General features: G+C 34.3%; 5 protein-coding genes across 7 annotated transcripts; 2 read left to right on the forward strand and 3 right to left on the reverse strand.

Moving 5' to 3' along the window:
- Positions 1-232: 232 nt before the first annotated feature.
- Positions 233-2,701, reverse strand: LOC141659965 (uncharacterized). Its single transcript, XM_074466914.1, has 2 exons — positions 1,720-2,701; positions 233-482 (listed from the first exon to the last, which is right to left on the reverse strand). The coding sequence occupies exon 1, from the start codon at positions 2,699-2,701 to the stop codon at positions 1,721-1,723; it is 981 nt and encodes a 326-aa protein (XP_074323015.1). The 3' UTR covers positions 233-482; position 1,720.
- A 5,446-nt stretch (positions 2,702-8,147) lies between these two features.
- LOC141723806 (protein DA1-related 1) lies at positions 8,148-14,349 on the forward strand. Of its 3 annotated transcripts, XM_074525705.1 has the most exons (13): positions 8,148-8,166; positions 8,296-8,431; positions 9,134-9,280; positions 9,474-9,564; positions 10,263-10,548; positions 11,439-11,559; positions 11,715-11,798; positions 12,011-12,130; positions 12,864-13,076; positions 13,171-13,233; positions 13,309-13,427; positions 13,519-13,577; positions 13,663-14,349. In XM_074525705.1, exons 3-13 carry the CDS (start codon positions 9,170-9,172, stop codon positions 13,989-13,991), a joined length of 1,596 nt encoding a protein of 531 aa, XP_074381806.1. In that variant the 5' UTR covers positions 8,148-8,166; positions 8,296-8,431; positions 9,134-9,169; the 3' UTR covers positions 13,992-14,349. The 3 variants fall into 3 exon arrangements, with proteins under 3 accessions (XP_074381806.1, XP_074381807.1, XP_074381805.1); XM_074525706.1 differs by lacking the exon at positions 8,148-8,166 and having other exon boundaries at positions 8,173-8,431; positions 9,121-9,280; XM_074525704.1 differs by lacking the exon at positions 8,148-8,166 and having other exon boundaries at positions 8,173-8,431.
- A 500-nt stretch (positions 14,350-14,849) lies between these two features.
- LOC141723875 (pentatricopeptide repeat-containing protein At5g66631) lies at positions 14,850-17,524 on the forward strand. The gene has a single exon (XM_074525811.1). It carries the CDS (start codon positions 15,362-15,364, stop codon positions 17,417-17,419), a length of 2,058 nt encoding a protein of 685 aa, XP_074381912.1. The 5' UTR covers positions 14,850-15,361; the 3' UTR covers positions 17,420-17,524.
- A 2,246-nt stretch (positions 17,525-19,770) lies between these two features.
- On the reverse strand, positions 19,771-22,394 carry LOC141661453 (lysM domain receptor-like kinase 4). The gene has a single exon (XM_074468465.1). It carries the CDS (start codon positions 21,789-21,791, stop codon positions 19,875-19,877), a length of 1,917 nt encoding a protein of 638 aa, XP_074324566.1. The 5' UTR covers positions 21,792-22,394; the 3' UTR covers positions 19,771-19,874.
- A 420-nt stretch (positions 22,395-22,814) lies between these two features.
- Positions 22,815-24,712, reverse strand: LOC141659659 (cold-regulated 413 plasma membrane protein 4-like). Its single transcript, XM_074466587.1, has 4 exons — positions 24,415-24,712; positions 23,366-23,473; positions 23,199-23,269; positions 22,815-23,105 (listed from the first exon to the last, which is right to left on the reverse strand). Exons 1-4 carry the CDS (start codon positions 24,537-24,539, stop codon positions 22,879-22,881), a joined length of 531 nt encoding a protein of 176 aa, XP_074322688.1. The 5' UTR covers positions 24,540-24,712; the 3' UTR covers positions 22,815-22,878.
- Between the last annotated feature and the right edge of the window lie 1,951 nt (positions 24,713-26,663).

Here is a 26,663-nt window from a genome sequence, read left to right on the forward strand (position 1 = left end):
TTTGCCCCCCTGGGATAAATTTTGAAAATGACCATCTGATCTGATAACAAGAAAAAAGTTCACTCCAAATATTTTTCATTTCCATTAAACTGTGTACTAATAAAATAAACTTTTCTTGACAATCATTTTTCTCGGTTAAATGACATTTTGGTTATTTAATTGACCAAAAATTTTACAGTTAATTATGTGTAACAGCCCGCACTTCCGGACTATTAAATCTAAATACCAAAACTTAAATAAAATAGATTCTTATTCGATAATTCAAATATATCATGAAGGTCAAAGCAGCGGTCAAACTCAATAATCAAAATCATAAAAACAGAGACGCAGCTCCACAAATCCGATAATAATTGTCTAACAGATAATTAAATTCATTCTCTAAAAACAAAATCTTTATTCTAATTCAAATAGCACAAAACGAAGCAGCACAGATCTCCACATAGTTCTCATTCCTTAATCTTAATATGCTCCAAATTCCGAACCTGAAATGTTAAAAGGGGTGAGCTACACAGCTCAGCAAGTACAAATTGACTAACTTTTAAACAGAAAAACAATGGGTGTTTTGATAAAACGATTTTTCTTAAAACAATAATAATTTTGTAAAACATTTTCTAAAATAAATCCAACCCAAAGTTTTATATTTTATAAGTCAGAATTTAAAACAGAACAGAGCAGAATTTATAACAGTACAGATTTTATAACAGATCTGAACAGAATAAAACAGAACGAAACGATAATTCTTATAAATACCACAGTCTTGATCTACGGCCACACTTTGCCAGTAGCCGGCATCTAATTCTTATTCTTATTCTCATATACCACACTTTGCCAGTGGTCGGCATCTAAAGTTCAATAATTACGCGCCCTTAATAGGTATCTAAAGTTGCACACTTGTGCGCCTAATAAGGGTATCTAAGGCTAGTTCCGGAACTATAGCGTAAATTACGAACAGGTTCGAAAACGTAGAGACTGGGTTTCAAAAGATTCTCGTATCTTTTTTGTTATACAGTTCGAAACAGAATTCTTATATCTTATACGAAATTCGAAAATCAGAGTATCAAAACTTTTCCGAAAATATAAGTAAGTCAAAAAGTACTTACCTCAAAGCCTGACCAGATCTGAATTTACTCTTTTTGACCCTCTAAACGATATTTTCTTGAAAAACACGAAACACGAAAGCTGAAGATAACGAAAAGACCTTTCTGAAAAGTCCAGAATCACTGAATTCTGACTTACGATGAATTTTCTACGAATTTTACAAGACAGCTGATTTTTGCTGAGAAAGTCCTACGAATTTTAATGATAAAAAACAGGGAATACGAATATGGTGTATTTATAACGATACAAAACCCTATATCTCAACTAGGAAATAATAATATTTCCTCCTAAAGATTTACAACCTCTCCAAGTAAATTCCATAAATAAAATATTTGATACACACAATTACCTAAACTAAAAAAAATTTCGATTTTCTAAATTATTCTTACACTTATTTCCACAAATAACAAATCTTTTCACAAATCAACTACCTTGCACAAAATGTTTTCAGAATATTCTAATTTTAAAATATTTATCTAGACAAATTAATATCTAATTTCTAATAAATAAATTAAAAATAAAATTACGAATTTTACATTCTTCCCTCCTTAAAAGAATTTGGTCCCCAAATTCACATAACATAAATAAATTAAATAAGTCACTAAAGAAAAGAAATCATACCTTAATTGCGATAGTTGTCATTTCCTGTCAGCTGAAACACACGTCCTTTGCCCATCTTGTTATCTGCTTCCTTCCTTGGTGGCGGTGGCGGATTGTGCGGACAATTCGAAATCTTATGTCCTACTTCTCCGCAATGAAAACAAGCACCTGTATTCCAACGACAGACTTTGTCCGGATGATTCTTGCCGCACCTGGTACACGTCTCTCGATCACCTTGACCCCCGATGTTATCGTACACGTGTGGCTTCTTGAGTGGTCCCCCTTGAAAAGATTGCCCACTAGTTTGAGTGAACCGCCTCTTATTCCAACTGCCAGACGCCTTTTCAGATTCTGCCAAGCCCCTTTCGATCACTAACGCCTTGTTGAGGACAGCCTCGTACGTCTGAAGTTCAAACGACGCCACTGAATTCCTGATGTCACTTCGAAGTCCCTCCTCTAATCTTCGTGCTCGACTGCTCTCATCTGCTACTAGGGTCGACGCGTACTTCGCAAGCTTTGCAAATTCTGCTTCGTATTCAATGACGGTTCTTCCACCTTGTTGAAGTCGAATGAAGTCCCTCTCTTTCTGCAGACGAACTGTTCTCGGAAAGTACTTGTCCTCTAAAGCCTTCTTGAACTTTGCCCAAGTGTACGGTTCATGATTTTCTTCAAGATTTGTCGTCTCATTCTTCCTCTTTTCCATAAGCCACCAGTCGTAAGCGCTTCCTTGCAATTGGTACACAGCTAAGGTTACCTTCTGTTCCTCATTGCTCCCCAGAAGTCCGAAAGCTTTTTCCATCTCTTGGATCCACATCTCAACGATAGCCGGGTCTGTAGCTCCATCAAAAGCTGGCGGGTTCAAACGCTTGAATTGAGAGACGATGTTGGGCTTCGGTTGCTGATTCACAAGTACAGCTAGAGTTTCAGCCAGCTGGTCAAAGACGTTTCCTCCTTCATCATTATTGCCCTGATTTTCATTGTTGTTCTGATTTTCTCCATCCATCTTTACTAGAACACACAAAACAAATTCTAAACTTATAGTCAATAATCAAAAAAACACAAAAGTCAAACATCTCAAATAATCACACAAATAAATGCCCTAAATCCAAAATAATTTTCTAAGACCTATACGATAGTCTAAAGGATCGCATCCTAGGGAATGTACTAGTCCCATACCTAATACACTCCGAAGGACAGCCTGCTCTTGATACCAACTGTAACAGCCCGCACTTCCGGACTATTAAATCTAAATACCAAAACTTAAATAAAATAGATTCTTATTCGATAATTCAAATATATCACGAAGGTCAAAGCAGCGGTCAAACTCAATAATCAAAATCATAAAAACAGAGACGCAGCTCCACAAATCCGATAATAATTGTCTAACAGATAATTAAATTCATTCTCTAAAAACAAAATCTTTATTCTAATTCAAATAGCACAAAACGAAGCAGCACAGATCTCCACATAGTTCTCATTCCTTAATCTTAATATGCTCCAAATTCCGAACCTGAAATGTTAAAAGGGGTGAGCTACACAGCTCAGCAAGTACAAATTGACTAACTTTTAAACAGAAAAACAATGGGTGTTTTGATAAAACGATTTTTCTTAAAACAATAATAATTTTGTAAAACATTTTCTAAAATAAATCCAACCCAAAGTTTTATATTTTATAAGTCAGAATTTAAAACAGAACAGAGCAGAATTTATAACAGTACAGATTTTATAACAGATCTGAACAGAATAAAACAGAACGAAACGATAATTCTTATAAATACCACAGTCTTGATCTACGGCCACACTTTGCCAGTAGCCGGCATCTAATTCTTATTCTTATTCTCATATACCACACTTTGCCAGTGGTCGGCATCTAAAGTTCAATAATTACGCGCCCTTAATAGGTATCTAAAGTTGCACACTTGTGCGCCTAATAAGGGTATCTAAGGCTAGTTCCGGAACTATAGCGTAAATTACGAACAGGTTCGAAAACGTAGAGACTGGGTTTCAAAAGATTCTCGTATCTTTTTTGTTATACAGTTCGAAACAGAATTCTTATATCTTATACGAAATTCGAAAATCAGAGTATCAAAACTTTTCCGAAAATATAAGTAAGTCAAAAAGTACTTACCTCAAAGCCTGACCAGATCTGAATTTACTCTTTTTGACCCTCTAAACGATATTTTCTTGAAAAACACGAAACACGAAAGCTGAAGATAACGAAAAGACCTTTCTGAAAAGTCCAGAATCACTGAATTCTGACTTACGATGAATTTTCTACGAATTTTACAAGACAGCTGATTTTTGCTGAGAAAGTCCTACGAATTTTAATGATAAAAAAACAGGGAATACGAATATGGTGTATTTATAACGATACAAAACCCTATATCTCAACTAGGAAATAATAATATTTCCTCCTAAAGATTTACAACCTCTCCAAGTAAATTCCATAAATAAAATATTTGATACACACAATTACCTAAACTAAAAAAAATTTCGATTTTCTAAATTATTCTTACACTTATTTCCACAAATAACAAATCTTTTCACAAATCAACTACCTTGCACAAAATGTTTTCAGAATATTCTAATTTTAAAATATTTATCTAGACAAATTAATATCTAATTTCTAATAAATAAATTAAAAATAAAATTACGAATTTTACATTATGCAACTGAAGAAAAAATTAATCAAATCATTTTACTTTTCAAAATTTTCATTGAGGTCATTTGTCGTTACATTCCGTTAAAACTTGACGGATTACTAAGTAAGGTTGGTGACTTGACTTAAATAAATTCATGATGACATAGTACAGTCGGATGAAGCAGCGTTTTGATCACTCAACTGACTCAAAACTTACAATTTGGTCATCAAACTGAAAAAATTTTCATTCAGATCACTGACAATTACGTCCATTAAAAAACGAGTTTACTAAAATAAGATATGCTAAGCCAGAAATAGAATATACACTTTTCCTAAAATGAATATGACAAGTGACAGTTTACTAAAGTTAATAACATGTCTTATTTTACACTGTGTAAATCAGCAGTTAACTAAATTATAAAGTTAACACTGGTCCTTTAGTCAGTTGTAACAATTTAGATAGAAAATCTTGTAACACTCTCAAGTAGAAGCTAAGCTTTTTATCAACAAAGAGCTTAGAAATTTTGTAGCAAAATATTCTTAATTTTAATATAAAATTAAGTGAGTTTTGAAAGATCCGTGTTCTTAATTATTGCATGTTTAAATTTCTGCAGTAACACACTTCACTACAAGATTTAATTTACTTTGTTCAACCATAAAAAACCCAAGAAAAGCATAAAAACAGTAAAACACATTCACCCTCTCTGCTATTCATTTCCTAACAACAATGATTCTCAATTTAAAAAAACCGTGCATCGCACAAGTCATAGATTAGTTCGTTTTAATTCATCAACTTTTGAACGGTGTTATGCTATACTGAATTGTAATAGGTAAGAAAATAAGAAAAGAAGAATATAAGCGATAAGGAGTTAAAAATACTTTCATCTCATTTTTGTTATGAGTATATCAAATTTACTTTTAATACAACTTACTTCGTTCTTTTTTAAAACTTGGGATTATAAGCGGTGTTCATCCAACTGCCCACACCGCATAAACTGCACCCATCGTCCGCACGATACCGCTAAACAGAGTTTTTAATTCTCGTGTTACTGTTTAAATTTATCGCAAATCGCGCGATGTGGTGTGAGTTGCGGTTTGAATTTTTATAGCGTGATTTAAACCACATCGCACTGCAATTTCATAAATAATATTTATATTAATTATTTAATTTAAATTTATTAATATTACATTTTTATGTTATATTTATTATTAATAATTTTTTATTCAATTATCCAAATATATAAGATTTAGGGATTATATTATACTATCACCTTTACAGTAACATATGAATAAATACATTATTTTTTGTCTGTACAAGACTTCATACAGAAGTATTAAGTTATCATATATCTCAAATTTATATTTTAACTTTTTAATGATTCGTTCAATTTCTCTTGTTTATTAATGTTATAGTTAGTATAATAGCTTAACAAAATTTATTATAAATATGATTATTTTAAATTGTAAATATTTATACATTAAAATTTATTATTTCTTAAAACGCTCAAATCACTTAAATAACATTATATTGTATTTTTGTAACATGACTTGTGCGATTTAAATTTTACGCGATACAAGTATAATTTGAAAATTTAATCAAACTGCACACGTAATTTAATTTACATTTTGGAGGTTTTAGTCCAAATTTCAAAATGCACCACACAGCTAATATCTTTAAATATAATTTTGTGCGAAAGTGTAGCTGTGTAATTATAATATCCTTAAATGTAGTTGTGTAATAGAGTTATTAATTTAAAAATAGTAAATAGCGTAAAGAAGATTAAAGTTTTCTTAAATCAATAAAATATTGTCCGGTTTAAAAATAACAAATTGATAATTATATTTTATTCCCATTTTTTAATATAGCGGCGTTCATAAAATACCGTTATTTTTAACCCTGAATCAATATTTTGTTAATTTGTGAAAATTTTAATCAGTTTTTATTTTTTATCCATTTAAAAAAGAAAAAAAAGAAGAAGAAGAGAAATAACAAAATTACAAGTAGCTACCGGGTAGATCCCACAACAATTTTTTTGTCCATTTGGCAAACATAGAAACAGAATCATTAACTTGTTGGTCCCCTCAGTAAATAGATACTCCCAAATGATTCAATGAATAGCAGTATCTGTACCAAACTATCAGATCAGAGCACATCTTTTCTGAACAAATAAGCAGCTTTTTAAGTTTCTGTTTGGATGAATTACATGCGGGTCAACATCCTTGGTAATTCTTTTAAATGTTAAATAAACACTCACCTGCTCAGCTTATTTCGATACAATTCGGCGAATACGATGCCAGCGATAATATTTTAGATTTTTTAAGTACATACTTACCTAAATTAAAAGTAGTGTATTTAATTGAGATTTTAAAATATTTTTTTGAATTTTGAAAATTTTAAAATATTTAGTTTTGATTTTATTTTTTTCGAAATATGATGATATTTAATAAATATTAAAAAAGTTTTTAAAAATTTGCGATATTCAATTTAAATTTTAAAAAGTCTATTAAAATCTGGTGGTATTTAATTTGAATTTTAAAAAATTCATTAAAATCTGGTGATATTTAAAAATTCATGATTTTTTTATATTTTATAAAATTGTATTTTTTGATGGATTTGCGAGTGTATTTTATGTTTTCAGAAATTTTAACAAAATTCAAAAGATTTTGATGGATTTCTAGAAATCACTTTTCAAATCAACAAGATTCTACGAGATTTATTCAACGACTACGTTAAAATTCGTGTATAATTAAAATGAACCAAAACAATCATTCAAAATCAATAATTATTATTAATTCTCTAAAATATAGATGGAATATACCCCCATAAGATTTTTTTTTATTTTTGAATTCCCCTAAATTAGGTTGGTACATTTTTTTTTCATGCGAATACACTAAACGTGCATCTATAATTACACATTTTAATTTAAAAAAATTCAAATTTATAATAATAAAAAACTCATATAACTTCTCTAATAAGTATGTATAAGGGCATTTTTCTCAAATTATTATATATTAAATATTAATTAATTCCACCATCTTATCAATTTTGTAAAGTTTTCCACTTAATTACATTTTTTCCATCCTTTTATAAATTTATATATTTTTTATTCTCGTGACCAAATTATTACTAGTATATACTCCCTAAATCCCATCAAATTGTTATCGTTTGAGAGAGTACTCGACATGTATTTTAAAATGAATATAAAATATAATTCTATAACTCTTTTTAATTTTTTTAAATAAAAGTAAAATATTTAAACTTTTCTTCAGAATTTTATTTTGTAAAAAAACTTATGTAATTATACTTTGTATTTATGTTAGGAGTAAATGAACAGTGCGGAGGAAGTATAAGAATTTATTTTTATGTCTGGGTGTGCCATCAGCTCAGGAACCGCTTGATGATTTTCATCCTGATAATAACATGGGTGAGGTACTGAGGTCTCTAGTCTCACTTGTCACCTAACAAATCCAAAAGATGACTCTCTTTTTTATGACTCTTTCTTTTCAAACTTCAACTTCTCTTTTCATGGCACTTCATCAAAGGTAATTTTCTTTCTATAATAAATTTTATTTTATTTACACACACAAATAACCTCTAGTTTACATATGGTGGAGAAATAAAATGGAGGAGGGGGGTTAAGTGGGCCCCACTTGTTAAAAAGATGAAATATACACTTGAAAATTGACACCCATGATGCCACAATTTTCAACCTTTAAGGAAGGTATAGATGAGCCTGATGATCTCAACTGTTTCAACTTTTTCCCCATTTTTAAAATAAATAAATTAATTCAATTATTACACTTTCTTAGCCTGTTTGCTAATCATGGTTTAAGTTTCAATTACTTTTCTTGTTTTCTTGCTTTACTTTCACTAGACTAGAATGTTCATCTGAAACTTAAAGATTCAATCTTTTTTTTTGTTTTGTGGTGTTTTTTACATTAATTTGTATTTGCAGGTGCTGATGAAGTAAAAGGGTATGAGGGAAAATCAAGAATCTTTAATTTGACTATGATTACAAGTGATTTGGGGATTCCATTTGATCTGGGATTCATTGGATTCAATCTTGTCAACAGATTCTTGCATTTTTTGAGGTGAATTGTTTGGTTTATGATGTTTGTGGCAACTATTCTACTTCAAGAATGACCCATCGATTTCAAGAATCTTCCTTTATTATGTTTTTAATCTGAATTGTAGTATGTCAGTATGTTTATTGACTTGATATCTTGCAACTGCTGAAATTTCTTATTTTAAGGAATTTTGTGTTGTGCGATTTTGATTGTATTGTATGTTTAGGAATTTTTGATTGAATCAGCTGTTTGGTCGACTGTATTAGTTATGCAATCCAAGTCATCGTGCAACTGTTTCGGATAGGGTGTATGCATACTTGATCACATCTAATTTCTAATCACTGTTTTCGCCTCCCTTTTATTTGTGCAAAGTTTTAATTTCTGCTTTTGCTGTCAGTCGAGTCCAGTCGACCAGTGGTTCTGCTAATGAAGGGCGTCCTTTACTAATTCTTATCTTTCTTTCTAAAATGATCATTTTATCATTTGATGCTGTTAGACTCTTGGTGTTTGTTCAATTCTGCAGCTGATTCTTTATTTGTGTTGCAGCTGACTGAACATTTTTTGCCTTTACTTCTGTTTTTACCCTAATTAAAAACAATTGGAATTTGATGATGGGAATGTTGACTAGTCAATATTAATTAAGAATGTGTCTCATTCTTCTGTGCTAGTTACTATATCGATCTATAGTAGGATGAACTTACATCAAGTCAAAGTTTATGGATGCAGGAAAACATTTGTTAATCGAGGTGTGGAAATAGCGACATGGGATGGTTAACTAAGATTCTGAAAGGATCTAGCCATAGAATCTCCGAAGGGCAATATCATGGAAAATATCAGGAGGAGAGATTTTGGGAGGGTCCTTCTACTTCAGTGGTAATTCATGATTGTGCTACTGAGATGTAACATTTGAGAAGTAGTTCTTTTTAAAATAGTTAGGCTGATCCTTTACTGGCTTTAGATTATATATATATGAAAGATATCTAGCAATATTTTCTTCATACATGTACTTTATGTATCTCTCATAATTATATCTTCTGATTCTTTGGTATTTTGGGAATTGATGTAGGATGCATGGTCAGATTTTAATCAGGAAGATATTGATCATGCTATTGCACTTTCTCTCGCAGAAGAAGAGATGAAAGGGAAGAAAGTAGTAGGTGAGATGCCTAAACTACATGGTTGTTGTTCATATATATAAAAGTGATACAACACTTTTTACAGGCATTTTATATGCATGGTACTTACTTCTTACTTCTTAGTAATATATAAGAAGTTAGAAACAACTAGAAGTTTATTATGATTCTGCCAATGCTTGCTTTGTAGTAATTAGGTTTGGATAATTAAAAATCTTTGTGCTCTTTCTATGATCGTCTAAACTTGTTAGTTGCAGTGGTTGTATATTATGCACGAACGCCTGTAGCACCTAGCTGCTTGCTTTAATCCTATTACTCTTAAGTTGTGTAACTGATGCTAAACCTAATCCTCTGAACATATGTTATGTGAGATAGCAGGGAGTAGGAATGTCAGTCAACCAAACTCTTTTATGGTGTAACTTGACATAAGTATCAAATTCCAGACAATTACAGAGTAAACTTATAAGCCATTAAAATCTATCACTCAATCATCCCCAAGTTGAAGTTACCTTGACCCCCTAAAATCTAAATAGGTATGGGCTCTTTCATTTGTATTCTCATGTTGATGAACTAAAAGCTTTATATCTAAAAGGACTGCAAATTTAATCTTGCTTCCTCATGTGATCTTGTTTGACGGGTTCTTTTTGTGTTTATAAGCCTAATTCAAAACTCTGTTTCTTTGATTAGATAATCATTTAATCATTTCTTATTGGATTCCTCAGAGGTTAAAATAGAATCCGAACCAGAATCAGAACCGGAATCGGAACCCGAACCTGAACCGGATTCCGAACCCGAACCCGAACTGGAACCAGAGCCTGAGCCAGAACCAGAACCTGAACCGCAGTCTGAACTGGAACAGGTAGCAAAACCGAAAATGGATGTTCTTTTGGAAGAAGATGAACAGCTTGCCAAGGCTATTCAAGAAAGTTTATACATAGACCCTACACCTCAATATGATTATGGAGATTTGTTTCAACCATATCCTTATCTATATCCACCTGGGTTCAGGTATGTTATAAAAGTTTCTGCTTGTTCTTTTACATTAGTTTCACTTCTCCCTCCCTCATAAAAATATGTATCTTGCCGTAGCAGAGTCGACATCGCTCCCTTCACAAGGGTTGAGTGTCCAAGCCTTGTACAAGGCAATATTGGTGTGTGAGTGTTCAGGAAGCATAAAAACTGTTACCTATGACTCTGTGCAATTAGAGTTGTATTCAGATAATTAATATGCTCAGCAGCCTATCGATCTCTATTAAGAACAGGAATAAATGTTTTTTGTACTAAGCGACAGGAATGTTATTATATTATGCAGCATCAACTGCTTAACTTTTATGTGTTCATATATTTTTCCTGTATGATGTTACTTTATCTCGGTTCGTAATTACATATGTGAATTACAAAACAGGCCTGCTTCCTATCAATAGGTAGATCAGTTTCACCATCCAAATGAAAAACAGCCAAAACTTTCTTTCAAGCCCATGTGATTCTATTTCACAGTTTGAAAATTATTACTGCTAGTTGCTTCTCTGAGAGTCTTCCAAGATGGTTGGAAAAAATAATCAAAATGAGGTAACGAAGCATCAACATGCTACTGAAATGGTACACTTTATTTGATTGGCTTACCAACCTTGAAACTACAACTGATTTGTTTTGCCATAGCAGTTTATGTTTATGTAATTTGAGATGCAAAATCTTTGCAGATATGTTTCATTTTAAGCCCCCAATAAAGCTGGAATATGAAGCCAGATTTATATGAAAATTATATGGAGTGTAGCCTTGTGTGCACAAATTGCCTTCTTGAGGCACAATACTCCGCAACTTCCTTTTTTATCTATATCCCGAATTTCGTTATTGCCATATGAAATTTATCCATTTAATCCGAATGTATGCTATTGTAGGATCTGTGCAGGTTGCAACAGTGAAATTGGCCATGGACGATTTTTGAGTTGCATGGGAGGTGTTTGGCATCCAGAATGTTTCCGCTGTCATAGTTGTAACGTACCAATATCCGATTATGAGGTACTAGTTGTAAAAATTCTATTGGTTATTCGGGATTTTTAAGGAAATATTTCCAGATGTTTTTCTATTTTCTCTTCATAAAACCAGACATACTTATGGGATGAAATTATACCTATTGTTGAATTTGAAAGGAATTTTTCTGTCTATCACTGCAGTTTTCAATGTCTGAAAATCGGCCATTTCACAAATCCTGCTACAAGGAACGGCATCACCCAAAATGTGATGTTTGTAAGAATTATGTAAGTGGCTATATTTTTAATTTATTGTTTTCGTGGAAGTGGTTATATTCTTTGGCGTAGTGAACTTCTATTGTGAAATGCAAGTATGTTTAACAAACCGTGGGTGCTAATTTTGTGATGGATTATCAAGCACTTCTCGCTGATGGCATGTGGTGTTCTTAACTTTGAAATTTTAGCATAATTAAGTTGCCTATTTTGACTTCTTGTTATAGATCCCAACAAATGGGGCTGGTCTTATCGAGTACAGGGCTCATCCTTTCTGGGAACAGAAGTACTGCCCCTCGCATGAGCATGACATGACGCCAAGATGTTGCAGTTGTGAGAGAATGGAGGTATGTGTAAATAGTTACCACCGAAATAATTGAACCCTTAAGAAGCAAGGGCACGGGTGTGGGGGTGCCGATGCATAGTACAGGGACACGTGAATTCGGAAAATTTTAAAATATGGGGATACGGGTGCGAGGGGACACATTATATATATATTTCATATTACACATTGACACCATTTGACAAAACAAAAACTGCGTGCATACTGAATCAAAAAACACAAAAATTATACGTATAATCTTTTCATTTTAGCAAAAATGAAAATGAGCCTCAATACTTATTTGCTTATAGACATTGATTCTTCGTTTTGTGAAAGTGATTAGTTAACACACAATTTGAATACAAGTGGTGAAAACAAAATTCAAAAGTTGGATTGTGGAAGAATCCCCCTTTCCGATACGGGGACACGTGTCTTAGAATCCGACATGGGGATACGGAGGGTTACTTAAGTGTCCCTGCTTCCTAGAAAACCAGATATATTTTTAAGAAGGTATCTAAAACTGGCTTACACGTATATGTCAAAAAAAAAAAAAAATCCTGCCTATACATATGTCATAGATGAAATGCTATAGAAATGTAAATTTTACAAGTTATTTTAAGAAGGTACTTAACTCGCTTGCAAGTGGATGAATAAAATAACGGTAGTATGATAACTAGTAACACAGAGAACAACGGAAAGGGAAGGTTAGAATCGAACTGTTTGATTCTTATTATAAAATACTTTTCAATCCCATGCAGCCCAGGGACACGCGTTATCTTCTATTAGATGATGGTCGAAAGCTATGTCTGGAGTGCTTGGACTCATCTATAATGGATACTCATGAATGTCAACCTCTTTACCTTGAAATACAAGAATTTTACGAAGGATTATTAATGAAAGTGGAACAACAAATACCACTGCTCCTAGTTGAGAGGCAAGCCCTAAATGAGGCCATGGAAGGAGAAAAACATGTGAGGCAGATTCATTTGTTTCCTTCATGTTTCAAATAATGGTTAAATCATTTCTTCTTGTAAATTCAATATTCAAATTTTTCTCTTATTGCAGGGCCATCATCACATGCCTGAGACTAGAGGTCTTTGCCTTTCAGAAGAACAAACCATTAGCACTGTATGCATAATTTTCTTAGCACTATACATAGTGTTTAAGCTCTTTGAAGATATATTAATTATTCAATGAATACAGATTTCGAGGAGACCTAAGATTGGGGCAGGCTACCGGATCATAGACATGATTACAGAACCTTATAAACTGATTCGTGAGTGTGAAGTGACGGCTATTCTTATTTTGTATAGTCTCCCAAGGTAATATTTGTAAATTGTCATCCTGTCTATATTGGACTTCAGTCTTTCATGCACTTCTTGAATTAGACCCAAAAATATTCAAAAATTTCAGATTGCTGACTGGATCAATCTTGGCGCATGAGATGATGCATGCATGGCTGCGGCTAAAAGGTTCTTATCTTAGCTAGTTTAAATTATAGATTGTTTTTTTTTATTATACAGCCTCAAGAATTATAAAACCTCGGGGTATTATTAGGTTATCCCAATCTAAGTCCACAAGTCGAAGAAGGTATATGCCAAGTGCTGGCTCATATGTGGTTGGATTCTGAGATCATGGCCGGTTCCGGAAGTAATGTAGCCTCAACTTCATCAGCATCATCATCATCCTCCTCCGTTCCCACATCATCAAAGAAGGGAAAGCGTTCCGATTTTGAAAAGAAACTCGGGGAATTTTTCAAACATCAGATCGAATCAGATACCTCAGCAGCCTATGGAGATGGATTTAGAGAGGGTAACAAGGCAGTGCTCAAGTATGGCCTCAAGAGAACCCTCGACCACATTAGACTAACAGGCTGCTTTCCTTAGATAATCTGCATTGCATTGCTGCTCATTGCAATGGATATATACACACACACACATATGCACACAAGTATATAAACTTGGTTCAACAAGAAACCAGATTTGCTCAATAGGACAAAAGCATTATTAGAATAAAACATCAGGTACTGAATAAACAGAGACTGCTTGTATGTTATGCATAAACCATGCACATCATAAATGTCAATATTTGTGCTATATTACAGAGGAAAAAAATAGGATCCAGTGAGTGTATAATTTTACTTTTGATGTTTTGCACATGAAACTACTCTATTAAATGCCCACTAAACTTCAACTTTTGTCATAAATTTAAAGTTTTATTCATTTACTTTTTTTCCTAGTTACACTATAAGACCAGTATGAATTCTTTCAATATAAGCTTTTAAGATAGATTCTCAGATTCTCTTAATCCGTTTTGCAAAAAATTCAAAAACCAATTAGGTGCATCGAGTTTTTTTCCCAGTAGACATTATTGTTGAAAGAAAAATATTTAATGCTCTCAAAAATTAATATTTAATTTCAGAGGCAATTCTACATGACAAACTATTTATTAATTACCAACCTAATAAAAATTATATTTATTGAGTTCGACTGTGTAATTGCTTGTGTATCGTTATATTTGGGAACATTATAAGTAACTTATAAGCTGAGAAATATATAATAATTTATAAATCCAGACGTTCATAATAATTTTTTTTGGTCATGTTTGAAATCACTGTAAGAAACTTATAAATAGAAAAATACATACCTTTGTTAACTTAAGAGTATAACTTATACTGTATAAGTTAGTTGTTGATAAGGAAGGAAGCAAGTGATGAGAATATAAAGTATTTTTATCTAATTTTTGGAACGAAAGTTTTATTTAATTTGTGTTCATTATTACTTTCTTTTACCTTTTTTAAAAATTCGAGAACATAATTATAAAGGCAACTGAAACTAATTTACTAAACTTTTTTCATTTCTAAACCTGGGAGCAAGGGTTTATCTGATGATACTCAACTTATAAATCTAATTAATTATTCAAAAAACAATTCTATATATTTAATATTATATTAGGCTGTTGTTCCCTTTTAGCGCACATGCTGATTTCTTACGGTTTAAAAATGAAATTTTGAATAGCTATTCTGAAACTTTAACGAGTCAACATAAATAAAACCCATATACTTTAGATAAATTTCGTACGTGTCTGTATTATGTCTGTATTAGAGGTTGTGTATGCACGCCAACTGTTTGATTGTTGTCTTCACAGAACATAAACCTAAATTTTGTCCGCTTTATATTAACTTCTGATATGCTAATCTATTTACTACAAGCATGTTGATCATGAGAACAATCTAGGCCATTCTTATCGTATTTACATGATGGCTATACGTTGCGGTTTTAGTAATGTTAGAGCTAATTCTTTGTTGTTTAGCTTACAATACTCGAAATGCTATCGACAATTGTTGCCTGTGTATTTAAGTAGAGTCTTTAACAGACAAGCTCTGTTTGATGCATTTACCATCCACATTCGTAATTTTTCGAGAAAACCAAGTGGAAATCAGGTCTCTCTTTACCTTCAGAGAGCTAAGCTCATTGATTCAATTCGACTTACTATGCGTTCTAGTTCTCCGGAGTCTCTTGTACCTATTTTAAATGATCAGGCTGTTGACTCATTTGTGATTACAAATGCTCTTAATTCTGCTCCGTCTCTGGAATCTGCTTTGTTCCTGGTGGAAAGTCTTAAGGGCATTCCACATTTCAAACATACGCAAAATAGTCTCCATGCACTGGCCAAGATTCTTGCGAAATCTGGACAAGTAGCTAGACTTAAGGCCCTTATTAACGGTATCAATTCTGGAAAATTTATCAATGTTGCCCGTGTTAGTTTTATGGATAGGATGCGCTGGTTTGCTGCTGCTGGGGACCATGATGAGGTCCTTTTTGTGTGGAAGGAGTGGAGAGCCGTACAGAATCGCCCGTGTACTGAGTCTTATAACATTGTTATGGCACTTTGTGCTCAGACGAATAAAGACTTTGAGGCTGTGAAGACATTCAGCAGGTTGATTGATGAAGGAGGGCTTCCTAATGCAAGGACATACACGGTAATTATTGAGCACCTTGTGAATTTAGGAAAACTTGATAAAGCAATGCAGATTTTTCAAATACTTCCAACAATGAGGATTAAACGGACATTGAGGCAGTATTCGGTTTTGGTTGAGGCATTCTCTGGTACTGCTCAGTTTGATATGGTTAAAATTTTACTTGAAAATATGCACATAGATGCAATATTGCCCAGTCGAGCAATGAATTCATCATTGCAGCGCATGCAGGAGGCAGGTTATGTTGAGGAAACTGCAGAATTGGTTAAAGAGATGTTACCAGATGAGAGGATTAAAACCATAAAATCATCTACAACTGAAAGTGATTATGAAGATGATGATGATCATGAGAATGAAGACGCCGTCTCTACCCTCTGCGATGCTGGTCAAAAAGCCGTTCAGTTGAAACCGTGGTTCGATCCAGCTGCCTTGGCTAGTGCTTTGTATTACTGGAGACCAGAAGAACTATCAACACTGGAAGATGCTAGTTTTGTATGGACTACCCGGCTAGTTTCCAAGATGATTAGAAATTTCCGTTCTTCTGAAACAGCATGGCAGTTTTTCTCTTGGGTTTCTTACCAACCAGAATTCTGTCATAATGTTTACACCATATCAAGGATGATCACCAAGTTGGCTCGTGATGGGAAAGTCTATTTGGTTGATCAACTTTTGTTTAAAATACAACGAGAGGGAATTAAACTATCCTTTAGCACAATTAAGCTGATTATCGACTTTTATGGTATATCAGGGAATGGCGAACCAGCGCTTAAGGTTTTCCAAGGTGCTAAAACACTATGTGGTCCCTTGTCAAATAATAGTCTTCTGCTCCTGTATTCGTCTCTTTTAAGAACATTAGCCAAGTGTAAGATGCATGATAAGGCCCTAGATATACTAGATGAGATGATTTTGTGTGGAATCCTTCCAGATATCCAAACATTTTCAGGATTGATGCACCACTTTGCTCACCAAGGAGAAATAAAAACCGTGCAGAGACTTTTTGGGATGGTAAAACAGAGTGGAATTAACCCCGATGCTTACATGTTCAAGATTCTTATAAATGCTTACTGCAAGTCTGAAAGATCTGCACTTGCGTTAAGGATTTTTGAGGATATGAGGAATGCTAATTTGATGCTTGATGCTTCAACAAAGGACTTCCTAGTGAATACTCTTTGGAAGGAAGGTAAGCTCAGAGAGGCAGCTTCTGTAGAAGAGAAAAGCCTGGAGATCAGTGATGCTCTCCCAATTGCATTGCCGGGTCATCTGTTTACTGTGAGTTCTACAGATCTGTCAGCAGTTTATAAGATTTATTTGGACAGCTTAGAACCTAGTTGCTAAAATCGTGAGTGGATTAAAAGTAAGACTTTATGTATTGTAGTGCTGTATGTGAATTGGAGGTCAAGATAATAACATCTAAACCTTTTATAACATGAGTTTAAAATCCTTCTAGCTTTCTTTTTGTGATGCTTCGTTCTATTTTTGAACTTCTAAAGTGACAATTTTTTGTGTGTTCCTTTATTTACTCTTTGTACTAAAATTAGAGCAAAACCGATTGTTTTATTGCTTATACTCTTGAAGGCATGTAGACTTTTATGGTTCATGTGAGCATCAGTATTATCTATTATTATGTACCATGGTACCAGTATTTGCTTAATAGATGACCATTTTATAAAAACGCGTATATAAGTAATAATTTTTAGTTACTTTTTTGTGCGAAATTGCCTGAGATGATTTTGCATTATTCTGTTGTAATTACAAGTTTTCTTTGGAAATATCGAATCAAAGTATATACATCTAACATTCTAACTTCTTTTTTTTTGAAACCCATTTAAACTGACATAAATAATTAAGTTAATAGTATGACTAATATATTTAAATTTATTTTATTTCTTTAAACAACTCAAAAGCCACCACTACAAATTTACTTTTTAGTTATCTATATCAAAAACCACATGTTTCTTTCTTGGAATTTCTGAAGATTTGTTGTTAAGTGACTAATAACTTTGGTTGAATCTTCGGAGTACCAATACCCTCATTGTGGTCGGACAGTTTTCCCTTTTGCTCTACTCTAACCTCCCAGTTTGTTCAATTTTAGAGTATCATATGAACTATTATAATGGGTAGGCAGGGAGCTACCTCGTATCTCTAAGATCCGGAGTTCGTTTTCATCTCTTGTTTCTCAGTCTTTTACATGACATAACTTTTTTCCTAGTATGACGATGATGAAAAGCTTTTCCATTGTTTGAAACTCTCAAGCTGTCAGGATTGCAGTTGCTGGTAATGGTCATGAAACTAATTCAATACTCGCCATTTTTTAGAGTCACAATTCTTTGTACTCATCAGGATATACTATTTTGCTTGAGATGAGGATTACTTGATCTTTTATTAGGGAGGCTAACCAATTGGCATAGCAAGAGGTATCAAATCCAGTTACCTCTCTTTCTACTCAGGTTTCTTTTAATTTTATCTCTAGAGCTTATGAGTTGGAAGGGAATATCAGTTACTACATTTTTAGGAAATCATGTTCACAGTTTTTGCACAAGGTCTTTGCTGTAAAGAATCTAATTATATACAGAAAAAAAAAGATTCTGCAAGGGGGTGAATCATGCTAACTTGGTGAAATCAGTGTTCTTCAATTAACAATGATGGGACCAGATTGGTTTTAAGTGTGCTGATTGCTGAACATGTCTTACTAGACAAATGACTTTTCCCCAAGACACCATCTTCTTCAGGCTCTTGGCTCTCCTCACTTGGACTATGTAGTAAACATGACATGCAGTTATGGTGAATATTCCCGAGTCTTGACCGGGAATGGTTCATGGTAATATACAGACCTAGTAACATACTTCCTAACTCCATTTCTTAAGGCAAAGATTTGCAATTTCTCCACAGCTGGGCCTGTTACAAGGTCTTTACATGAAGCAAATGTTTTTCACCTTTTTCTTTTGGCTTTGTCCTTTTTGAGTTCTTTCTGGTCGGGGAGGCATGGTAGAAGAAAGTTGAAGTGGCGAGATTGTATAGAAGGAAACAAGAGAAGTTCTGGAATCTGGAAAGAACGTAAGGAGAGGCTAGCAAGGTGGATGGACTCCACCTTTTTACCCTGTAGGTGGATCTCTAAGCCTGGCAAACTTTGCTGCCTTTCACATATCGAAAATTCTACAGCCAATTAACCAGAACAAGTATGACAAAGATAGTCGCCAACCTTTCAATTTTTTACTCATTCAACTTCTCAGATGGCTGAAAGGTTCTCGATATCAGGACTAGATCGGATGAATCTTTGCAAGTCACCGGTCCAGTTATAGGTGATAGGTGGTTGAATTTTGCTTGGTCAAGCAATAGGTCGCTAAGTTTTGCATAGTGTTTTGCTTTTTGTTTGACAGCGCTTCCTTAAGTGCAGTAGTTTTTGAGTAATTCATACAATTTCCTTGGGCACGAACCAAGTACTTGCAGAAAGGGTTCTTACATTTCCTTGTTAATTAAACTAATAAAATGTAAGTATTCATGTTGATCTTCTTATAGTCCGTCCTCTTCTCTGTACATGCGCAAACTGAATGTAAATAATGCAGTTGAGCGTTATATATTCCTTCAACGTTCAAGTTTCTACTTTTCGGTAACCACGTTTAAATCAAAAGAAGAATGATTTACAAGTATACCACTAATACGATCACACACAAAATCATTAGTAATTTCTTAAATAAGAAGAATGATTTACAAGTATGCACAAGCAGAGATTCAAAGTAAATACAAACTTACATCAGCTTGCAAGTTGCAGCAGGATGCAACTCAAACTTTGTTATTCTAAGATACCACTATGTTCCCAAGAAAGCGAACTATTTGTAGTTCTTGAAAGATTCTGCACAATCACAGCCATTTCTGGACGAACTGTTGGATCTTTCTTAATGCAGGCATCTATGAGTTTGATCACAAATATGGCATGATCTGCCGGATAAGTTCCTTTCAGAGAAGGATCCATGAAACTGCTTAAATTCACCTCTCCATCTTCCTCGTGAAGAGTAGGCCTTAGTGCATCGCTCAAGTCAGTGTTCACTTTGTACAGTGAAGAAACTTCCTTCCCTGTAAGCATTTCCATTAATAGAACACCAAATGAATATACATCAAACTTTGGGGAGATCATCCCATTCTCTACATACTCCGGAGCCATGTAACCTTGTGTTCCGACTATGTGTCTTGTCAAGACGAAATGTTCTCCATCCTCATCAGCTGATCTTGCTAAACTCAAGTTAGCAATTTTAGCCCTCAAATTACTGTCAAGAAGAATATTGCTGCTTTTTATATCCTTGTGGACATATGGAGGGGAAGCATAGCAATGGAGATAGTTGAGCCCTGTGGCTATATCGAATGCAATCTGAATCCTCTGAGTCCATGTCAAAAACTTTTGGCTGCTATCATTGTTGAAAATCCAGTCGCACAATGGTCCACTGGATGCATACTCATAAACAAGGTACCAAGTTCCATCATTGAAGCAGACGCCTGAAAGGCGGATAATATTGAAATGGTTGATCTTGTTCAGTATATTGATTTCCTTGGACACATCTCCATTGATTTTCTTTATAGCAGCAAGATCACCATTAATTTTACCGCAATAAACTGACCCCTTTATGCAAGAACTGGGACCAAAACCTTCTGTAGCAAAGTCAAGTTCCTTAAAAGTATAAATCTGGAGGGACTGAGCAGAACTAGAAACACTTCGCAAGAAATCAAATTCTTCTACGAACTTCTTCTCCTCTGACTTCTCAAGTGCCTCAAAACTTTCCGAGGTAACTACTGCATCAAATTCCTTCTTACTTTTACTTTTACTTGTACTGAAGAAGACACAGAAAATAATCACTCCAATCACTGACAATAGGCCAAGACCCCCAAGAACTCCAGCTACGACATATATCCATGTTTTATTCGAGCTAGTATGTGATGATGGAACAGGTGATGATGGTGGAGGCGGAGGTGGTGATGGAACCTGTAAGATTTGAGAACTGGAGGGGGGCTTATCCAAAGGCACTAAAAGGGTTGTAAAAGGATAGATAACTGTGTCTTGTTCCGATAAACTATTGGCATCAAGAGTCCTACCTGTATCTGCCCCAAATATATCACCAATAAGTGCGACATACTGACCCCAAGTAACCAGATAACTTAACAAATATTGTACACCATCATTACTCTGGTTCTTGGTTGGACAAGCACACCTCAGAGGAACAGAAAGTCTTGTACCAGAATACAAATTCTCAGTCGTAAGATTACTGTTCTGAGCTTTTAGGGCTTGACAGGTTGAGAGGCCTTGAAAAGTGTTATTAGCGATGATAAAATAGTTGTCATGTTGCTGTACAACATAGGATGCGTTTACTTGGTAGTACTTGCCTGAGCAAGAGCAGTTGACAGGAACAAGAACCATCCTATTTATTTCAAATGTAGCGCTTTCAGAAACTGAATTGAGCTGAGACAGCTGGGATGGATCAGCAGACAATAAACTCGAAATGGAAGAGACTGAGGTGAATGGAGGTTGAGATCTGAAGGTGAGATAAGCTTGACATCTAGGGGTAGCGCCATTGCAGGTATATCCGAGTGCAGAATTTGATTTGTCCGTGCTATCACAAGCTGTCGTAGCCTTTCTAATGTAAGGCTGCTGACCCTTGATCAAATAAGAGCAAGAAACTAGAGAAATAGAAAATATACAAAGGAGATGCATGAAATCCATTGTAAAGTAGCATCAATACTTGGTCAAAAGCCTATGGCAAGCTGATATCTTCTCAAGCAGTTTCTGTTAAACAAAATAGAATACTAAAAAAATTGCTGGAAAAATAATGAGGGAATTGTTGCTTAGTTCATGCTTAATCATATAGAATGCTATCATCTCAGTTGACCATTGACATTAACATTTAACAGTAACACAACTGGATAGTTAAAGAATAAACTTAGCTGTCTCTGGGCAACATGGATAAAACAAGCTACATAATAATAGATTATTAGCTACACATTACGAGGCAATACTGAATTTTTAATACAGTTTCAACGCTTAATAAGGCAGCATGGGAAAGGTGGAGTGTAGGATGCATTTGGTTACTGGTCATCAACACAAGTCTTACCGGATATTCCTATGAACTATGATCCTATCTGTTAAACGCTTCTATAGTTCAATGTGAAGAGATGGTGCTGCTGTGCCCTGTATACAAGTGGTAGGATTAATATCCTCTTCGAAAGGGAATGAGACCTACTCATCGAGAAACAAACCAGACATAGCCACCATACTTCGATATTTCATAGATATACCTAGTCACTGCATGCATCCTCTATGCAAGAAATGCTAATCATTCTCTTCATGTATGCCAACTTTTCAGAAAAATTACAAGTTATGGATTAAGTTAAAAGGTTTGCAATATCTTGAAGTATTATAAAAAAAATTAAAAGATTTTTAAACATTTAACCAGACTCTTATCCAATACTATTTTCCACAAAGATGTTTACCAGCCAATAGTATTTTTTAGAACACTGTTGTACAGAAAGAAATTTTTCTATATAGAATTGATTGCATTAAGTTGTGTAACCGAAGATATGTCATTCTATACAAACTGACATTTCTTGTATTTGGGGAATGAGCATTGAGTCCCGCTCAGTGCTCACGTCGTCGAGGACTAATAATTCATAGTATAATGACAACGAAAAAATAGATGAGACTTATATGACCAGAGAATGCCGAAGATGAAAATGTGGACATCAAAAATGAAAATAAGCACACTCAATTGATCATATAGCAAAGAACATATCCAAATTGACTGCCGGAGTGTTCATATACACAAGTACATCATAGTGAAGTAGAAGAGTAAAGATATAGCAAGGCAATAACCAAGGCATTGCAAGTTACATTCCCACGAGCTACATATTCCACCTCCTCGAATCTCCATAACAACCAGTAACAATCCTAATATTAGACAAAAAACACCACCAACCATGTTATATCGCAGTACATCAGCCAGCCAGTCTGGTGCTACGGCAAATATGACAAATCGAGAAACTGCAAGTATAGATGACATTGACATCAGTTCAAAGAACATAATTGAGAATAAACTAGATGGTAGACCAGTAGTCAAGCACATGGTAACCAAACCTGGACATATATCAGGGTAGAACAGGTTAGCTAGAACAGTGAGGCAGGCAACCCAACATCCGAATTCCCCTCTTTTATTTCAAAGAGCTAGTATTAGTTTATAAATTCCCCATGTACAGGTTATCACGTATGTTTCACAAACAAAAATCATAAACTTTAAAACGCACCTAAGTATATTGAACAGCACAGTCGGAAAGCATATCAACAGAAACAGAACAAGTAGTGAAGTATGCTTGGACGATCTGTTCCCTGTCCTGTTCAAGATTAATAGAAATCTGGAAGAGAATAACAAGGATTATTTAATTATCTGAACCAAAGGGATGCTCAACACTCTGAAATAACTTATCAAGTGATCGAATTTGCTTAATGCAATTCTAGTAGAAGGGTCTAAAAGCTTTTTTCAATAAGCAAAAGTAATTAATATCAACATATCTCAAGTAAAACTAAAAATGAGTCTGCACCGGACTAAAAGAACAAAGAGTAGAATATACGATTGTGCCAATGAGCTGGGACACATTTTATAAAAAACACATATGCCCTTGTATTACAGATAAGTGTTCATGGAAGTGAAAAGAAGCGATTATCTAAACAAAAAAACAGACTTTCCTTGCTACTCAACCCTCAATTGCTTCTGTACCTAATAATGTAGGTTCTATAAGACATTAGACTTAAATATATTGCTTTCATGAAATGAGACCTGGTTGTGGCATCAACTCCTTCTATACCTATCACTCTATTACCTAATAATCAAAACATCCTCTTCTTTTGATAACAATGGTTAATATTTCGAGTGTTAGCAAGACATCTAAATAAATTCCCACAACTGATCATTCATTACCAACATATATAGAACATTACTTGCCTAAAAATATGAAGAATATTAAAAGTCAATCCAGATCAACAAGCTCTACTCCACTTAATAGTAAATGCTAATGAAGTACTAGTTCAAAAAATAACAATCAAGAAAATAGAAGCAAATAACCATCAAGAAACATGAAAAAGGAGCAATTTTGAGACATAATTTAAATACAAAACTAATAAAAAAACAAAATATTAAACCAATAGCTCAAAGCTCAAACTCTTGCTATGACAAACAAGAATATGCAAGTAAAGAACCATCAAGAAACATAAAAAAGGAGCAATTTCAAGACATAATTTCAAAATCAAACAAACTAAAAAATTAAATTAAATAAAAGAAGAAAAGGGGGATACAAACATAGCAGAGATGGTTCCACCCCACTGAAAAGCAGTGCGACCCTTGTGATTAAATCCAGAAAATGCAGCTTCTTGTGAGATATTAGCAATTGTAGAGCCCAATTCAGACAGACCCATCTCCATCATGTTCAAGAATAAGGACTTACAGTTACAGTTCACTTACAGATGCACACATGCAATTTATGATCATTTTCCACTGGCCCACCTTTGATGCTTTCCCAGTTCCCCTGGTACAAATATACAGTCAGTTTGGAATTTATGTTCATTAAAATATGACCAACGTTTCGTTGACTGACTAGCACAAAAATATGACTATCCTATATAGGAGTATTCCAAAGTTCGTTTTCTATTCGATTTTTTTTGGTCAGTTATTCAATTTTGTTTTTATCAGATTGATTATTCTTTATTCAGCTTTATGGAAAACAAAAATCTAATTTAACTTAGATTTGACCAAAACATTTTTTTTGTGATTTAATTGTAAAATTAAGTAATGAACGTGAAATAACATATCATTAAATTAAGTATGGCCATCCTCAGTCGTTACTGGATGGTTTCAAAGCAGCAATCGAAGATAGTAGTCTAGTGGAGTTAGACTTAACAGGGGTGAATTCACGTGGGAAAAAGGTAGAGGTATAGAAAATTGGGTGAGGGAAAGACTGGATAGAGCCTTTGCAGACGATCAGTGGTGGAGAAAGTTCCCTCTATGTAAGTTATCTGTGACTCATTCAATTAAATCAGATCATGATCCTATTCTTCTAGAGCTTTTTAACAGTGAGTTCTCTAGGAAGCAATTTAGATTTGAATTCGAAAATACCTGGCTTCACGAACCAAGTTTTAGAGAGGAGGTTTCTAATCAGTGGAAGGAAATTCCTAGGATGCATTTACTCCCAAAGCTGATGTCTATATCGTCGTTTATGGCCAAATGGGGAAGAAATTTTTTCCATAAGTTTAGGGACAAAGTCAAAAAACAGAAGGTGATTCTGAACGAACTGATTGACAGAAGTGATGAAGAGGGTGTCAGGTGCTACTTTGGGGAAAGAAGAAAATTAGAGGAATTATTACTACATGAGGAACAATATTGGAAGCAGAGAGCTAAGGCGTTTTGGCTAACTGAAGGGGATACAAACTCGAAGTTCTTTCATGCAACAACATCGAAGAGGAAGAAGAGTAATTTTATATCTCATCTCGTTAACAATGAGAATGAGATTATTAGCAGTCATGATGATATGTGCAGAGAGGCTGTGGAATATTTCAAGAGTGTGTTTACAGGAGCTAATATCAGTTCTGTCAATGTTGATGATGAAGTCGATCGTGTTATATCTGATGCTCAGAATGAAAAGCTTACGTCTGAAATCAACTTTGTGGAGTTCAAGTTGGCTGTAAAACAAATGCACCCAGACAAAAGTGCTGGGCCTGATGGGCTTAATCCAGCATTTTTTCAGAAATTCTGGGAATTACTTGGAGTGGAGGTTTTTCAGTGCTGTAAAGAGTGGTTGACTGAGTGCACTTTTCCAGCAAACTTGAATGACACTATGTTGATCCTTATTCCAAAGAAAGATAATGCAGATCGAATGACAGACCTAAGGCCCATAGCTCTGTGTAACGTTTTGTATAAGATTCTAGCAAAGGTTCTAGCTAACAGGTTAAAGACCATCCTACCTGGGGTGATTTCTGAAAATCAATCCGCGTTTGTGCCAGGTAGAAATATAGCTGATAATGTGTTAGTTGCCTTCGAAATTTTGCATTTTATGAAGAAGAAAAATAGAGGTCATGAGGGTGAAATTGCATTGAAGTTGGATATTTCGAAAGCTTATGATAGAGTCGATTGGTCCTATTTAAAAATGAGGATGCGGAAGATGGGATTTAGTAGTACGTGGATCAATTGGATCATGCTCTGTGTCACAACAGTTAGTTATTCTATAGCTTTCAACGGAAGTACAGTGGGATCTATCACTCCTACTCGAGGTTTAAGACAAGGAGACCCGTTGTCTCCTTATCTGTTCTTATTCTGTGTGGAGGGTCTTTCCCAATCACTTTCAAGTGCAGCGAATGAAGGGACAATTAGTGGGTGCATAATCTGCACAAATGCTCCTCAAGTTACTCATCTGCTGTTTGCAGATGATAGCTTCCTTTTCTTCAAAGCTACGGGAGATGAATCAAGGGCTATTAAATCTTTGTTGGTTGAATATGGGAGTAAATCTGGGCAGGTAGTAAATTATCAGAAATCAGGTATTTTTTTAGTGCCAATGT

This window comes from Apium graveolens, chromosome 5 (genome assembly GCF_009905375.1).
Source record: "Apium graveolens cultivar Ventura chromosome 5, ASM990537v1, whole genome shotgun sequence".
Classification (NCBI taxonomy): Eukaryota; Viridiplantae; Streptophyta; class Magnoliopsida; order Apiales; family Apiaceae; genus Apium; species Apium graveolens.